This window comes from Cyprinus carpio, chromosome B9 (genome assembly GCF_018340385.1).
Source record: "Cyprinus carpio isolate SPL01 chromosome B9, ASM1834038v1, whole genome shotgun sequence".
NCBI lineage: Eukaryota > Metazoa > Chordata > Actinopteri > Cypriniformes > Cyprinidae > Cyprinus > Cyprinus carpio.
In genome coordinates, this window is record NC_056605.1 from 20,008,555 (window position 1) to 20,026,948 (window position 18,394).

At 39.0% G+C, this 18,394-nt stretch overlaps 1 protein-coding gene across 1 annotated transcript in view; it reads left to right on the plus strand.

The window, feature by feature from the left end:
* The first annotated feature begins 542 nt into the window (after positions 1–542).
* LOC109097578 (citramalyl-CoA lyase, mitochondrial-like) overlaps positions 543–18,394 on the plus strand; it is a 57,219-nt gene continuing 39,367 nt past the window's right edge. Inside the window, exons 1-2 of the mRNA XM_042731397.1 lie at positions 543–561; positions 1,234–1,324. Coding sequence (XP_042587331.1) covers positions 1,281–1,324 — 44 coding nt within the window. The 5' untranslated portion in view covers positions 543–561; positions 1,234–1,280. The remainder of the gene's footprint in view (positions 562–1,233; positions 1,325–18,394) is intronic.

Consider the following 18,394-nt stretch of genomic DNA (forward strand, 5'->3'; position numbering starts at 1 on the left):
ACCCTAATATTTATTTCATGCCCTAATATTTATTTCATGCCCTAATATGAGAGATATATCTTCTCTGACATTAAAAATAGATTTTAGATATAATTTTAACAGACAAATTTTGTCCAAATATATTTTTAATTTTCCAAAACAATGTAGTAAGTAATCTAGTGTGACATGGTTTGCTCACTTATTGTATATTCTAATGCAAATGAATGTGTTGTAGTAGTTGTTGTAGTTTCTTTTGTTTTTTGTTTTTTTGGTGGCTCTTACAGAGTTCCTCTCCTTCAAGCAATGCTGTGCACAACCATCGCATAGCCAAAGAAAGGGTTTTTGAAACCTGACATTTCCTCAGAGTCCCCTGCTGACTTAATCATGGCAAATATTGCATGTCATTTGTTTGCCACGCATGGACCTGGCTGATGGTAGTAGTAGTAATTCACCACCGCTGTGCGCAGGTTCCTGGAGTGCACTCCAGTGATGGTGTCGTGCTCGTCAGCACATAGACATGACAACCAGGATCATCACCAAACTGAGGCTATGCTTGGAATGGAGTACTGGCTTACTAGCTCGGTATACACTTTATGCTTAAAGTTTATTATTATTATTTTTTTTAAATATATGTGGATTAGTATGTAACTGTAAATGTTTCAGTTTCCTAAATTGTCGATCTCATTATTATACTTCAGTAGCATTCTATTGTCAGTATGGGAATAAAATAATCATTTAGAATCCAATTTTATGTGAATAAAATGTTGTAACTCAGTGAGTTTAAAAAATGAGTCAAACGTATTTTAAAATCCAAGGTTGAATTTACTTCATGTGCCACATTATAATTCAAGGTCTAATTTAATGCAGTGCATTGTGGGGTACAATTCCACAAAATGTGTTGTAGATGTATGCTGCACCTTTCTGGGCAAATGTAGGTCATATAGGTATTTTATGTACAAAAATGTGCACAATATATACTACATACTGCAGAAATAAGAAGTAATGTGGTATTTTCTGAACATAGCCTCCAAACATTTAAGTAAGCTATACTAGGTATGATAATATAGTCCACATTAAAAGATAAAAAGGCTAAGGAATTATTTATAAGTTGTAGAGTTATTAGTATTAGTAGCAGTAGTTTCTTAGTCCAGAACATATGCAATTGCCTGCGACTTTAAATCAGAAAGCGGCGATTCTTCGTGGGGGCACCTAATTTTCCTCTGGCCAATCAAATGTCTTTACTTTTACACATAGCGACGGTAGCAGCCAATAGGAGCATCTCATGTGAGGAAGCCGAAGACATGGCGCTGCGCATAGGACGTGCTTGCAGAAGAGAGTCCGTGTTGTAAGTTTGAACCTACTAGAGATTTCTCTCCTCTTTACATTATACATCATGTGTTAATGACGCTGATCGTTTTTTAAGTGCATGTGTAGTAAAAGGACATCCCATAAAAACAAGCGGAGAGAATTAAGGGAGAATTTGACAAAACTCTTATTTTATGAGTGTGACATTGACATGTTTGTATGCTTTGTTTTAGAAGAATAACAGTTTGGTTGTCTGTTTATTTAAATGAATTGTTTCTGTGTCACAAAACGCTAGTGTAGCCGAAGTTTGTAGTTCTCCATATGTCTCGTTTGCTGATATGTCTTACCAGAGATGTCAAAAGATTGAACAAGAAAGCAGTGGTTTGATGTCCAAAACTATTGGTCAAACCTGAGCCCTGTTGCCTAACGTTAGTCAGATGCAGAATGGATGTTTGGATTAGTATCCAAAGCAAATGAAATACTGGTTTGAGCTATATGTGTGTATGATATTTGTGTATATTATTCAGCAAGGTGTCAAGGAGCGTTTGGTGTGCTGATACACCTGTCGGTTGTTTGCCAGCAAAATAGGTTGACTGTCAAAAAAAATAAAAATAAAAAATGCCTTCATTGTAGTCTCTCAAGTCTTTCAAGAGGTAAATAAATAAATGCAGCCTTTACTTAGTAGTCTATATATATATATATATAATAGAGAGAGAGAGAGAGTTTTATAAATAAGATATAAAATATATATATATAGGTTTTGGGTCAGTATTTATTTATTTTTTTAAGAAATTCATATTTCATATTCATTATTTTGAATAAATAATAATCTTTTGAAATTTCGATTTAAAATTTCAAGAATCCTTGGGAAAAAATGTAGCATCGTTTCCACATAAATATTAAGCAGCAGAACTGTTTTCAATATTGATGATGATGAGAAATTCAGCTTAGCCATCACAGGAATAAATTACATAATAAATAATAAATTACAAGAATAAATTTCTAAAATATATTAAAATAAAAACATATATTTTAATATTATTTCACAATATCACTTTTTTTTTTACTATATTTTTGGTTAAATAAATGCAACCTGGGTAAGCATGAGACTTCTTTCAAAAACCTTTTAAAAAAATCTCACTGACCCTAAACTTTTCAATGGTATGTGTACGTGTATAAAGATATTTCACAGCACTCTCTTTATATATACAAATATATTTAGATTGGATTAATTTGATTGGATTAATAATAATAATTAAATAATACTGAATTAAACTATGAATTTTATATTAATGGATGCTTTGAATAGTTTCCAAAGCAAGTTAAATATTGTTTTGAGCTAAAATTATTCTTTATATAATACTGAATTAAGCCATGATTATTATATTCATTTAGAATATATCTATTCTGTCTACAGAATTCTTGCAATTGTCTTTATTCTAAAGTTTAGTAAGAGCAGGTAGCCACAGCATGTATTTTTTATTATTATTTTAGAATTAATATGGATTAATGCATTTATTGATCTTTGTGAGACAGTTTTCAGCTTTTGAGTAAAGTCCCGATTTTGACTAGACCAATCTTAATAAATAAATACATAAATATGGTGTAGTTCATGATATGCTTAAGACCATGTTTAAATTTTATTTTGATGGTTTGTGTGCAACATTTTCCCATTTTAAACATGTATGTCCTTCTGACATGAATGAATGACTATTAAAAGACATTGAATTCTGAATCCTTAAGAATTAAAAAATGTAGTCTTTTCCAGAGGTATTTCAAAAACCACTCAAAATTGCTAAAGCAGATTAGTACTGTACTTCTACATACTACATCTGTGTCTAATTCCTCTTGAGAGACTTTAACGAGGGACTTCAAACAGTTTAAATGTCAATTACAAAGAAGGCATGGTTTTAAGATCCCAGTAATCTGTCCATATTGGGCATTGGTCATCAGGACATGGTGCCAGGTGGCTGTAATTCATAGCAGATGAATTTCCAGAGGCGCTTTACTGATAGGCCAGCTAATGTACAGTGTGAACTGTGACTGTCACGCCAGGGTTTGTCATATTTGCAGTTAGTATGTGAATATGCAGTGCGTCTAATGACAGCTTCGGTGCCTGAGGTCATCCAGGAGGATGTGTTTAACTCTGTTAATTAAACCAGCAGTTCATGTTTGTTATCCCTTGAAGACAAATCCATTTGTTCAGCTTCTCTAAAGGAACGCTTTTCTCGCACATTCACTGTTAAATTAGTTTGCCCGGGCACATATATAGAAATCCTGGATTATCATCAGCTTTCCATTTGTTTAATAACTGTTTGAGCTGATGTGAGTGTTTTTTTTTTTTTTTTTTCTCCTCATTCCACAAAAGCCACAAAGCAAACTGAGGTGGCTCGAAAGGAAATTTGAACACATGGCTAACTGCACAGGCTGGACCCAATTCCGAGGCCGGTGAGCGGTGTGTGTGTGTGTTTAATGGAGAGCCGAGAGCCACTGGCTTGGAAGCAGACTGGGATATGTCACAAACACCCTCATGTCAAAGATGCAACAGCATCCCAGAGGAAACATGGACTGATGCTATGAACTCGACAAGTGATGAAAGTAGCCTAGAGCTTGTCAATTACACTTCACGGGCTTGGACCCTATAAGTTAATGGGCAGCTTCCCCTTTCAAGGCCTGCCAAGGCTTTATAGTACTGGTTATAAAACCATGAAGTGTAATGTGCTACTATAACTTTTTCAATTAAGAGCAACTGTGCAAATGCCCTCGGATACCTGGAAGCAATGGAAAGCAATTTTAGAGGGGTTTGTTGGCATAAATCAAAGTTGGGGTTCTTTATGCCTTCATTTACGAAACATTTTAATGAACTTCTTTTTGGAATCCAATCCTGATGGATTTTTTGCTTGTATCTGTCCATCTTGTTTGTAACGATGAACCTTGTTTTAAATGCTAAATGCGTGCCCCAAAATATTCCACTGTGCCCGTCGCCATCAAGTTACTAAAAGTTACAAACTACTGAATCAAATGTATGGTATGTTTTTTTATTTTTATATCAACTGCGTCAGCAGTACATGGAAGGGATAAATTAGGGTTGTTGTTGTTGTTTCTGTTCTAATATTCCTTGTGTGTATGTGTGTGGAAGGACTGTGACATTTGCGAACAAAGTCAACAGGACAGGACAGATCATTTTAAATGTTCAAAGCCGCCAATCTCCCCTCATCTGGTGCCTTTTAGTGTAGGTGCAGCCTTTGGCATCCCATAGAAAAATAAATGAGCGCTGAATAAATAGTGATGTGTTGACAACTCATTTCCACATTGATTGGTGCCAGTAACAGGAGCAGAGGTGTGTGGCCTTAATCCAATTACGAAACAGAACCCGAGCCTCACTGTAACCAACCATCTTATAGAATACGCCCTGAACCGAGTAACCAAAATATGAGTTAGCCGGCTGACCCAGTGTGATCAAAGCAAGCCTGAGGTTGTTTTAGTGTGAAATGAGTAAGCTGGATTCAATGGCGCGCCCTCATAAAGTGTGTGAGGTTGTGTTTATATGTCTTTGCTCTTCATGTAACCAAAAAAAAAAAAAAAAAAAAACAGATATCGGTTTTGTGTCCGTCTTGCTCTCACATTTCAGATCAGTGCGTCAATATATCGGTCTATTACCTGTTGTTGACCCCCTTAAATCGAGCCTTTGAAATTTGTTACAGAGCATTAACTTAACACATGTTCTGGGGGGAAAACAAAGGGGAGGTAACAGGATTGGGAGCCAGCTGAGTAAACTGAATGTTAGAGGGATGGCAGTTCGAAGCGTTCTTGTCCCGGAGGTAACTGAGAAGGTCCACACGGCCAACAGATGGAGATTTGTGCTCTGAGTCCCCACCGACCCAAACAAGTGCCTCTGCTCTTGCATTAAAAGCTTTGATCAATGGAGGGTCTCGGCCAGAGAGCGGCTCCTCAGATAGGCCATGGGCTCGCATCTGTATAAACATGGCCTTTCAGGAATGTGTGAACAATGCAACAATAGAATCTTGTTCTAGAGCCAGACCCCTGGACTCGTGCGGTTCACTGATCGAGCTTGTGCTCGGATTGAATGAACAGTTTTGGGAATATTCGCTGTTTTCAGACATAACAGCGATGGGATGTTGAAACCTTGCCTTTGATTCACACAAGTTTAAACGTGAGAGTGGCACAAAATTATGATGGGCTTTGTTTGACTTTTAGATACATATTTAATAATAATATTCATGCCTTTTCTTCCACTATTTTTTTTTTTTTAGAAAGTGAATTTTTGTACTTATATACCCCTAAAATGTAGTATCTAAATTGTACATATTATATTACCTTTTAAAAAGGTACTGTATCTTAATTTCTGCATGCTTTGCAGCATTTTTTTTCTCTTTTAAAACTGCTACACAGCTCCAAGAATAGTGTAACATTTACAGTGAAACAATAACCATCGGGCGGCTGTTTTTAATAAACACGCTTTGTTGCGTGTGTGACTAAACAGAACGGACCAATTCTGAGAAAATGTTTACAGAGAAACCACTGAGTCACTGCTTGCATCAGGTGAACTGGTTGCAGTGTGGGGTGTGTGCATTGGCTTGTATGATCTCCTGCCACAGTGTCTGCCACGCTTAGTTCATCATACTCCAGGCAGAGCTCTGGAGAGACACCTGGACTGGGAAGGCCACGCTGTGCCAAGATCAACCGAAATCAACACGCATTTTCTGTCTTATACATCATAATTATTAACTTTAGTGCTGAGCTTACAGCAGGCAGCTGAAGGAGTTTTTATAGTGATTTCGATGCTCAGGTTTGTGGCAGCAGTTCTCTCTCAGTCCCCATGGTGTCAGTGTTTGCAACGTTTGATTATTGCCCTTTGGTCACACTCCAGGTAGACAGTGCAGGGCCTGCAATTCAATGAAAGGTTTCAACTTACCATTTTATTGACAAGAATACAGTTGTATTCCTTACTTGTTTTTGTTTCTCAGTATATGTTCATTGTTGGATAAATTATTTTATATAAACATAAATTAAATATAAGCTATTGCATTGTATATTATTAGAGATTCTTAGAAATACAGCATTAAAAAACAATATAATAATTTAAATTATAACAATAAAAAATAACATTATAAAATCATAAAAAACATAATATAAAAGATCTATTAATAATAGAAAACATATAGGTTTGCTGCACAGTTATTTATTTTATGGCTTTTATTTAATATTGCTTATTTTATTTGCTATTTATTTTGAGAGTTATACTCTAGTCTTGTCGTACAGATATGATCTGGTATAGTGTACAACCATCCAACCATTATTTTTCTTTCTTTCTTTTTTTTTTTAAGTACATACTTCATGTATTTGAATAAGTGCATGTGGCTGACATATGCCAACCTCCCTAAATACTGTCTCTTCAACTCCTAAATCACTAGAGGCTGCTAATTTTATGTAGAAACACGAATCTTAAGTTCTAATTTAAAGGCCAGAGCAAACAGCACTTACAGTGAAATTAGTCTCCGGCGATGAAGCGTGCAATGAAATCATATCCATCCCTTTTTAATGACTGAATGAAATATTAAAAGAACATAAGCAATAAGAGGAGAAATAATAATAAGAGCAGATTTCCCATGGTGCAGCACATGGAAATGGGGAGATAGGAGCCCTGAGGTTGGGCTGGGCTCCTTCTCTCCGTGTCTGTGAGGCTCCACCAAGCCAGCCAACGTTCCACCGTTTCTCATTAGCTTTGGAAATGAGCATGTCGTGGTTCAGACTACGCAGCAGGAGGTTGGAGCGCTGTGTTCAGTGGTGTTTGGAAGATAGGTGGCGCTGGGGATCCTGCATATTGCCTGCTTGTCTGTTCTTATATGGCTCTAATATTAGAATAATGTCTGTAGCTTATTTACAACCAGGGCAAGCCGTCTACTCTCACAGTGTTTCAAAGTGCTTTGGACTTTTAAAACACCAGTTGTAGTTTCTATAAATGCTTGTGTAATTTTCATATTGGTTTAAGGCTCTTTTCCCACTGTGTTGGATGAACTGTTGCAATCCCAAATTGAGCATTTGGCTCATGTTGCTTTGGGAGTATGTTTATGGATTTGAATAAGTGATTCGATGTTAATTTTATAGTAACTGTTAAATGTCAAATTTAGGTTATTGGACTTCTCTTTTCATAATAGGCCTTTAATGCTCTGGATTTGTGTTTTGTGGAGAACAAAGCTCCTGCCTGTGAATTTCTCTCTTTTTTTTCCTCAGGGAACTTATCTGTTTATAACTCTGTTTCATCATATGAAAGTAGCACAGCTGTTGTCAGATTCACAGAAATGCTATTCTGCCGGGATGTAAATTTAAAACAAACACACTTACAGACAAAATTCAACCTTCCAAAATGTCTAATTAAAGTCATCACATTTTCAGTATTTATTTATTTTTTTTGCTATGAATGCAATACTGTCTCTCCAGTTTGATTTTCAAGGTTTGGCTGAACTTGATATTTTTTCAGGTATTCACACGTCTTTGAGATTTGGAGGGAGTTAATCAGTTTTCTCTGCTTTCGACAGACATGTGTTAGAAGCACATCGAACCTGAAAAAACCCACTGATTATGTATATCACCTCTGCAATGATTACGCCTTACTTCCTCTTCCCTATTGCTTCTTTGCTTTTTGTGTCTTTTAGCTTCACCTTTAGGCTAGAAAGTAGTTTGTCCCGATGTCAGCAACTATGTACCTCACACGCTTGTATTCAGCACAGAGGATCTGTAACCGCTAGGAATGTGCAAAATTGTGTATCTTTAAAATCGAGTAGTCAGTGGGTTGCCTAAAAAGCTTGTTTACCTGTTGGAAGGAAACCCTGTATAATTAACCAGGTCAGGTTCACCTGACCTATATTGGACACATTTTTTTTAGGGGGCAACAGAATGGGTCTTAAAGGCCCATTTAGAAAAATTTGACTGTTTTTAAATTGAAACTGCATCTTCAGAATGGTGGTGCACAAAAAAAAAAAAATTATGGAAATGTATAGCTGCATGTTTTGAAAGGGAATACATTTTTTAAAAAATACAACTTTTCCAAGGGTGTTTTAAAGCTTAAGTACAGCATGCAAAATAAATAAATTAATCAATCAAAAATGTATCTATAATACATTAATGTATGTACTATAGATGGAACTACTCCAATGATCCTCCTACAGAATTAATTAGGTTTACCAGCTTATTAGATTTATTCTTATTTTAACTATTCAACCTATAGTAACTAATTGGCTAATAGACTTTTGGATGATAAGCCAAGCATAATAAGCGATCCCTAGGGCTTGCAAAAGATCTTTGTACTCTTTTTGATTATTAAATATAATAACTAGAGTTTACTCCACTCTGACCCCTCCTGCTTTCTGCATGCTCTCTAAGTAGAATGCCTGCTCCTGAAAATCTTGTTCCATGCATCCTGTCCCATTCCCAGAGGGGTGAACTGGTACGGCCTTTGGAGGTGGGAGCACGCAGGCAAGCGAGACCGTTTACTTATGCCTCTTAATGGGGAGCGTGATGGGCGCCTGTTCACATCACTGGGAATAAGGGCAGACACTGCCCTGCTAGTGCTGCAGCTCATTAGAACAAGGCCAAGATCCTGCCACAAACAGGAACTGGACTGAGCCAAAGACTGCCCCCCCCCCCACACCTCATCACACTCCAGAGAAAAATCTGTGCTCGTAGGACGCGTCTGTCCGCATCACTGACCCCCTTAAGGCTCAGCTGCCTTCGGTTCGGTTACAGTTAGTGCCTCCTGAGTACGCACAATATTTGTTTGGTTAGGTTTTGTTTGTTTATTGTTTCCAGATGGCAGCCCTCAACTTTGCCTGCGCGGCTTTCAAGTTCCCAGTGAGCGTTTTATAGTCTTGGCTGGAGTGCTTATCCTGTTTCCTAGACCTCGCTTTATGATGGCACTTTTTCTTTTTTTTTTCCTTGATACTGGGAGCAACTGTCAAAAGCTGTCTGTACTTTTCTAACGTGAAAAGGTGCAGTGTAGCTTTTTTGAGACACCACAAGGTTTACCCTAAGTTTAAGGGTCACTTGTGAAGGTAGTATCCCATTCTCTGCAGTTTAGCTCCTTATTGGGAACCGGCCAAATCCCTTTGTTCGTATGGGTGCAGTGAAATGTGGTCCTTTTGTTATGAGAAGGACTGATGAGGCTGGAAACCTTTTCCCATGGCTGAATCTGGGCACTGTTAAAGCCACGTCACTTATTTACAGGAATACAGGAGGTCAGTCTCGGCTTAAAGGAATATTCAGGGTTCGATACATGTCAAGCTCAATCAACAGCATTTGTGGTGTAGAGCTGCAACAATCGAAAGCACAGTTGTTGATTAAATTGATTGCAACCTGTAACAAAAATCGAGGTCACACTGCAGTACTTGCACTGGAAGTGAATCGCAAATCTTTGGAAAACTTCTGTTAAAACTTGAGTTATTTGAAAAGCTGTTTAAATCATTTTTAAAATTGTTTTGGAGTTTATGGCAGTTGCGTTGTCATAGTGCCAAAGTAAATAATTTTTTTTTTCTTCCGCACTTCAATTACTGTACTGTACTGGTGGCTTTACTGTTCAAACAGTGAGCACTGTAATATTTACAAATTGGCACCATTCACTTCCACTCTAAATGCATCACTGTAACTTAAGTGAGTACAAGTGGAAAAAATAAATATATATTTTTTATTTTATAACATTATGCCATAAATGCTGATGATTGAGCTTGAACCAGAATAAGTCTTCATTTCCACTGATGACTGGTTACTCTTGCATGTCATTCTGATTTAACCACAATCTACATGACTACATGAATCTAAACGACTGCAGCTTGTTTAGTTGCGACCGCATGTTTACATTGCTAAAGCGACTGGAGACCCGTTTCCCGTTGCACGCAGCTGGTGTCAGCACCGAGGTGTCATGGTAACTGCGCGATGACTGTGTCAGGCAGGGCTTAGCTCATGTCAGTCTTAATCATGGGATCATCGTGTTGTTAAGGTGCTGAGAAAGCTGCGATACAGTATCGTGTGTTACACTGTAGCACGCTCTGGCCTGAGGCTGACCCCTGGGATGAGGTGTGACCGTGACGTATAAGCTGTTTTTTTTTTCTCCTTCTCCAGAACTTGTCTGTTTAATCTTTTCCCTGACCGTTCGGCGGCATGGGTCAGGAAGAGGACAACAACTCTTGGCTGCACTTTTTCTGAACTGTGTTATCATGTAATACTTTCCTTTAAATAGCAGGAAGACTCAAGCATTTAAGGTGTTTAAGAAGGGACCTTAAAGGACAATCAGGTTGTCAATGGGAATGTAATAGTGTTTTTAACTAGTACTCAGTACACTGTAGTTGATGCATGTAGTTGAGTCTTTGCTTAGATTGTTTTTTGATGAAATGCTGTTCTTTATGCAAACCTGTTTCTGGGACACTAGGGTGTGATGCAGGAAGTCCTTGGGGACTGGCCTTTTTTGTTTTCATTTTTGCAAATGTTAGACTCAGATTATGAGTGTTTACATCATAAAAGCACACAACTACCTATTTTTACAGGTTGTATGAGGTGAAAGTCTAAAAAGAGTATTTTTACACAATTTTTTTCTCTGTAATCATGTAACATTGGGAAAGGAATGTAGGTTCTCTGTAAAAATCCAATCGAATTTTATTTTTTTGTGGTGTGTATTGTTTAAGAACTTTTTAATGTTGTCATTGGTGGAGGTGTAGAAATCTGTCATATCTTTGGGGTTATTGTGGATGTCACATAATATATCCATCAATCAACACCTGTATGTGATTTGTGACACCCCTTATGTGATCCATATGTTGCATACCCCATTTTTGCACTTAGTTATCGCTGTAAATCAGGAGTTAGGAAAGGAGTCTGCAAAGGTTTTCTAAAAAAAAAAGAAAAGAACATAGTACATACTGTTCAAAATCCTTTCATTTCTTCACCTCTTGAATGGTGGGCTTTAGGTCAAAAATATTTAAATCTTCTGGTGACTTGAGAGATGCATGTCTAAGTGAAGGTTTAATTGTTACACGAAACGTAAAGGTTCATTTGGGACTAGTACGTAAATCAGTCAGGCCTCTTCAAACGCTTCGCTTCGGAACTAATTATCACTTAATAGCTGATGTGCCAACAAACAACTAGGCTAATTATTCTCTGATTTTGCTTCCGTGAGAGCACAAAGTGAATTATTTTATCGCCTTTGTAAATGTCCCCATAAGAGCATTCTTTATCAGAATCTGCCCCAGCTGCTAAATGCTTTAACAGGTGAGGGTATCTCGGTACATTTGTGTTTTTTTTTGCTGCGCTTGGAATACTCTTTTTACCAGAGGGAAAAAAAAACGTTTGTGACTGGAATTGTTTGTTTGGTTTATCGGTAGCTAAGAACTTATGACACAATCTCTTTGTTTGTAGTTACTTCCAAACACAGAAATGCAGCCTCGTGAATTTGCCCACAGCATTTTTTTTGTATGCTCATGTCTGAAAGGTTTGAGGGGGAACAGTTTGTTTAGCTGAAAAGGTCCTCTAAACGGTTTAACCTTCCCGAGCGGCCCAACAAACAGATCGGCTGAAATTGGTGGTGGCACGGCCGGCCTTTTAAAAAACCAAAGCCCTTTTATTTGTCTGATCCGCGTGGGTTTGTATTCAGTCGACACGAAGGGCCATGATTATGAAGACGTGTGAATTACAGACCAGGTCATTTGAAAGTGACGACCTGGGAATGGCACCAAAGCCTTTAGAGGAACAGCCTTTTGAGGCCTTTTCCCTTTAATTCCTGTGCTGGCTTGTCCCCACAAACCCCCCTTAGTCCAGTTGGCACGCCTTTGATCTGTCCGTTTGACAATGAGCCCATCACAAGATTGCAAATTAAGGCAACTGGACACTAAATATGAAATGGAACAAAATAACATTTGGGGGTCTTTCTTGTGTTTGGAACGGACTGTTTGTGTTCACAATTACTGGGAAAACCTGTTGCGGTGTCTTTTTGATTCTGTCGAATTTCTGGTTTTCCTTTTGGGGGGGTTTTGGGACAGTTTTCCAGGACATTGGATTTCTATCCTGTGCTGCTGGTAGTCAGGCCACGGTAAACATCTCTCAGACACATCGCCATGCCTTTTAGACCCAGCCGCAGCCATGCACTACTTCCTCCAGGCTTTTGTTTACCCTCCTGGGCCCCAGCTGTTGGGATAGGTGATAGCCATGCTCCTCACCCCGAGGCCGCCCAAAAACCTGAGTCTGTGCACTGTTGCACCCCAAAACCTAAATAGCCACATTAGACACAGCACATTAAGGGACTGCTGGTGTGGAGGTGGGTGCGTGTCCCAAGAGGCCCTCGTCTCTCTCCTCCTTCACACCTCGCTCCCTTTGCTGTGTCTGGACAGATCAGGGGCCACGACACTGAGAAAGCTCAACGCGAGCCTTTGTACTTCGTCCCCCCCATTCTCCCACCTCCATTCGCACAGTAGCTTACTGATTTAGATATTTCTCCACCAGTTAGAATAGGTGCCCATTGTTTGCTTCTTTTTCTTGTTACAGGGTGTTTGATCTACCATTGTGTCGACCTAGATTCATCATAATGCCGTTTTTGTGTGTCTGTTGACTTTTCTTTCCCCGCTACACTCCTGTCTCAATGTCTTTATGTCTTTAATGCCATATGCATGGGCACAGCACTTTAAGCCGTGAAAATACCCACAATGCTGTCGGGCCAAATGTGGCTTAATATTTATATTGTGGGCCTGGTGCACTCTATCAACAGTTTAAAATGTAAGGTTTTTTTTTTTTTTTTATAAATGATGCTGTATAAAGGAGGAATAGTGATGCGCACCGATGATTCCAAGTAAAAGACTCTCAGAAAAAGAAAAGCTGTTTGAATGTACAAAATACAAATATAATCGCTGATACAGACCAGAAAGGCTATTATGGAGATAATAAAGACTAAAGGGCAGAGGAAAAAGTGACATGGAGATAAAAACAAACTGCCCAGTTTATCCTTACTGACAATTTTCTTCTCTATAATGAAGTGTATTTCCCTGTGGTTCGTGTTGTGCACTCTGATTTTGTGCAGATTCTGATTGGTGTCATAGCTGAGAGAGCGCGAAAGATTGGATCAATAACCTGGACCCGGGATCAGAAAATGAGGAAACCTGTTCCCAAAATAATGAAAGCAATGATGGTGTCTCTTCACTCGTAATGAACTTTACTACGAGCGTACTTGAGCATGACTTTGTCTCAGAGCAATGCAAATGGAATTGCCCCCTGATGGTTTGGAATGCACCCAGCTGGCCTTTAAAAGGTGATAATTGGAAAATACAGGATACAGCCGTGGTCAGAAAAGGGACTTCTTGTTCGACTGCTTTAACCACTGTGTGTTTGATACAGGCTATGGCGAGCTTGCTTTGAGCAAGATTTTTCATTGTTTTCAAAGGCAGGTCACTTTTTAGTTAATGTTAATTTTGCTATAGCATGCAGCTTTTGCTGTTAAGATGTGTTTGTATTTTAATTATTTTTTTTAATTTTATTAATAGTTGTATTTTTTATGTCCTCAACGGATTTTAGTTGGGTTGCACTTTGAGATTAGAACTGAAAAAGTTTTTTTTTTATGACATTTTACCATAATTAACCCATTTATTATTAATTATTATTAAACCATTATCATTATCATATGCTTGCCATCTGTTTATCATAAGAGATTTGTCTAGAAAAAAAATAAAATATTTAACTAATTATTTAGTTAGTGGTTTAATACCTAATTATTTAGTTAGTGATATAATTTTTTTGGTTCACCTCCACTCAATGTCTGGTTTGATTTTTCCCAGGCTTATGTAGCTCCCAGAGATGAAGGTAAAGTGGGGCATAGAAGGGGTAAAAGCATGCCCCTGACTCGCCTCCTTTCCTCTAGCTTTATTGTAGTCCTACAGCAGTGCATAAAGCCAGACGGCATTCCTCTACATCCACGGAAGGAAGTCATGAGGCCTGGGATTTTGGAAAGCTTCTGTCCCTTACAAGTCTAAATTGAAACCAGTTCGCTACTCCTCCTTTAACTCGGGTTAAGGAGGCGCAGACGGACTTCATTAGAGTCGCTCAGTAGTAAGGGCTCAGTTATAATCTGACTCTAACTCTGGCAGTGAATACTTTTTAAGTTTGATTTGTGTATGTAATGTGCAGAGTGATGCGGTTGTGTCTATTTTTGGAGTCCTGTCAAAGCACAAACAAGAAGATAAATGTTATCTTTTGACGCCACGCTTAGGCGAGCTGTTTTGAAAATGCCAACATTATCCAAACAAAATAGTGTGTGTTTGGTGCCGTCCTGCCTGACCTCTGTGTCAGTCTGCTGAAGTTTCCATCATTAGCACACCGATGTGCCGCCTGTACAGGAAAGCTTCTGAAATATCACATGGAACCTTTTCAAATAATTTCCTCTGAGTCATGAGCCGTGCTGTCAGTGGTTATATCAGCTGGAGGTGAAAAATCTAGACTCCAGTTCAAGTAAAAGATGCTTCGAGCTTTGCAAAATCATCCCCGTGCCAATGCTAATTTATAAAGTCCGATCTCATCCGAAGACACCATGCTTTCTCAGCTCATGTATTTGCTCTAAATGCATGACGTGTATATTCTGTATTGATGTTTATCAGGTGGCAGAAATGTTGTCCAGGTGGAGCAGGGAAGGATGGGTGGTGGTTGGATGCGGCCCATGGCCAAGCACAACAGCTTCCATTCCTCCCTTTCCACCACCACCTCCCACCCTCCCTCCCTCCCTTCCTCCCTCCCTTCATCATACTGATTATCCAGATTTTATTCAGCGAGATGTGAGAATTAATTTTGTTGAGCTTATCAGCGTAGGAACTGACTGCCAGGAACAAGGCATAACTAATTAAACTAAAAGTAGCAGTTACTAAATTATATAAACTTTAACCTGCAGCAACTGTTTTTGAAATCCTCTAACAATGAATCCCAACAAGTAGCTGTGTTTCATAGATACATAGATGACACAAAACTGTCATCAAGCTTTTTAAAGCTAGATTCGAGTCACTCTTCGGAAAGGGTTGTTAGTGAAGCTAACAAAAAGTAGCAAACTACATTGAGGATCTTTAAGGAGAGATAGCATTTTATTGTATGAATGGAATTGGTGACTTTGAATGAAAAAGATGGACTGTCATTTAGTGAGACAATCTGTGGCACTCCACTTAGCTGTTTGGTGTTAGCGCTAATCTGTTGACCGTCTCTTTAAAAGAGCTGTTTAACTGTATGCCTTTCTCCTTAGGATGAAGGGTTGTTTATCCCCCTGCCCCCTTTGCTTACACATTGATGTAGGCCTTCTGGATTTACTGCAGCGTTTCTACAGATGCTGTGAAGTTTGCTGTCTGCAGAGTCGAGGCGCCTGCTCTGCCATTTGCATCCACCTGGCAGTTTAGTAAATTCATTAGCCAGAGGCAAGAAAACAAACACACTGCCCTTTCCACCCTCCCACCTCCACTCTGCCTTTCCACGTTCGCTCTTTTTATTCCCTGCTGCGCTCCGCTTTGCATTTGTATTCCAGATTCCATTGGATTCTGTATGTTAATACTGTATTCAGTGGTTTGGAATGTTGGATTATAGCCGTAGCCTTCAGTCATGTTTCCACTGTCACGCTAATTAAACGAAACCCGGTATTTACTTTCGAGAAACAGCACAGCAGCATGTCTTTTTAGCATTCTGAGCTGAAATTTTGTATCGTAAATGCATTTAAATAAGCCCTCGGTTTTGAGAAGTTACAGTGCTTATAATGAATGGTCCCGGAGCTGTCTGATACTTAGCATACCGTGCAGACCGCAGATCTGTCCGAGCGATTCCCAACAGGGCAATGCGGAATTTCTAACCCCACGTTGGGTGCTATATTGTGGTTTTGGAACTTAGATGCTGCACTCCTCCTCCTGCTCTGCGCTGCGCTGGGAGAAAATGTGGCAGCGATAAATGTTGGTTATCTGAATTTGCTTCTCCTAGTGTAAGCGTTTAGATGGTTTTTACAGGAAGCAAGATAATTAAATGATCGAGGAAATCAAGTTTTCAGCTTTGCGTTATCACCATAGATTATAATTCAGGCCCAGTAGTCTATTCTGTGGGGTTTGTTATTTGATTGTTGGGTAACACTTGTTCCGAACGAGTCGAGTATCGTTAAGAGCCTAACGACAGAACCTTGTTATTTTAGCTGCTTGAGATGGACCGCAAGGACCAAAGCCTGTTATTTGAGTGAATTCTTAACTAGAATATGGTTGGATTTTAATTACTGTCCTCACAAGGTCTTGTGTGTGAGTGGAGGTGGGCGGCCTCGGTGGATTTGGTCACTGTGTTGTGGAGCAGAAGTAGGTTGGACTTCAGGAAACTCCCTGTAGTGTCAGAAGCAATCGGGTCTAAGCCAGTATTAATTAAAGGATCTGGACTGGGCTGAAGGGAGGGGGCGGGTGGGGGGGATTCAGTCACATAGGCTTCTGGGTCACACACGCATACATGCACGGACCACAACAGCCTCAAAAACAGAGTGTTCTTTATTTACGCAGAAATTTTTGTATTAACGCTCTAAGAACCATATTTTATTAAGAACTAGAAAGGAAGAAATTCATGCTTTTTTCCCATTTCATCCAATGATTTTAAGACGCGTCACCGGTAGCACTTACACATTTGCACTGTTATCTGGCTAGAGACAGAGCTCTAGCTAAACGTCAGTCATGCGTGTGGCATTTGAATGGCCGTGCTGTTGATATTAGCTGTTTAGATGCTATTAGTGCAGGTCTGGTGGAAACATTCATGCCTGAGAGTCTGAATCCTGTTTAAATGTCTAATAGTGCTGTAAATGCACACGATTCATGACAGGTTTCACTGACCCAGGGTCAGCACAAGTGTCACAGTCTCTTTGTTGAGTAATGGCAGTGCCCATTTCAGTGTCTTTTTCTGGGTTCAGGGTGTTTTAGAGGAGAGGGGGGCACCCGTGAAAGAGGCACCTCTCATTTGTTCGGTGTCTAACCACCAACTCAAGCATGTGTGAGTTTATCAGGGTAATTTGTGCCCTGAGAAATGTGATTCAACACATTTGTCTCCTTTTCCGTTGCATAAACACATATAATTTCTTTTTTAATATCTTGTTAGATCAGCCTAACCAAAATCAGTCATGATTTCCCAAGTTTTCAGAAGGACACACAGGAGATGCTGCAGAAACAGGTGCAGTACCAGGTCCTACCACTTGAGGGCGAGGTAAACTAATCAGGCTTGCGTTGGGCAGCTTTAGAGTGTTTGGGATTAAATAGACTTGCATCAGAGTAAACAATTCTATAGTTTGGGTGGCTAATTCCACTTATTTTAATTTAGATCCAGTACTTTTTAAATAGGCTTATGTTGAGTCTGATACTTATACATGGAATTTTTTTTTTGTGATTTCTGTGGATAAAGTGAGTAATTAAAAAGGCATTATTTACATTTAAATTTGCATAAACATTTTTTTTATTATTTGCTTTGAAGCATGATACCCTTTAAATGTTTAATAATAGTTATTAATTGCTTATGTTGAATATACTGTAAGGGCAGATTATCTGTCAATAAATGTCAATATTATAATATACAATAAAAATCTATAGGCTATTTTTGATCTTCCATCTGAATTCAGAGTCATACCAGTGCCATTTGTTTGGTCTGAGACTCTGGGTAAGTACAAAACGCAACTGCTCATCATGGCAGCTTCAGTCTGCTGGACAGATGGGTGGTATGGGAAGATCTTACCTGGGTCTTTCTCCATCTATGAATTCTCACTATTTGTTCTGTGTTCAGTTGTTCTGTTCAAAGAGACACATGGGCTGCCTTCATATCCACAAAGCTGGAGACAGAGTCTTTCTGACCCGTATCCTCCCTGCGCTGGGCCTCAGCCACCTGTGGTGCAGCTAGACCATCCATCTTTCCCCTACACACACACGCACACACACACACACACACACACACACACACACACACACACACACACACACACACGCACACACATGCTCCTATGGGCTGTGCCCTGCAGTCATTGAGTAAGCATCCTGACATCTTAATGTAAGAGTTAAAGGAATAGTCTTTCAAAAATAAAAATTGTCAT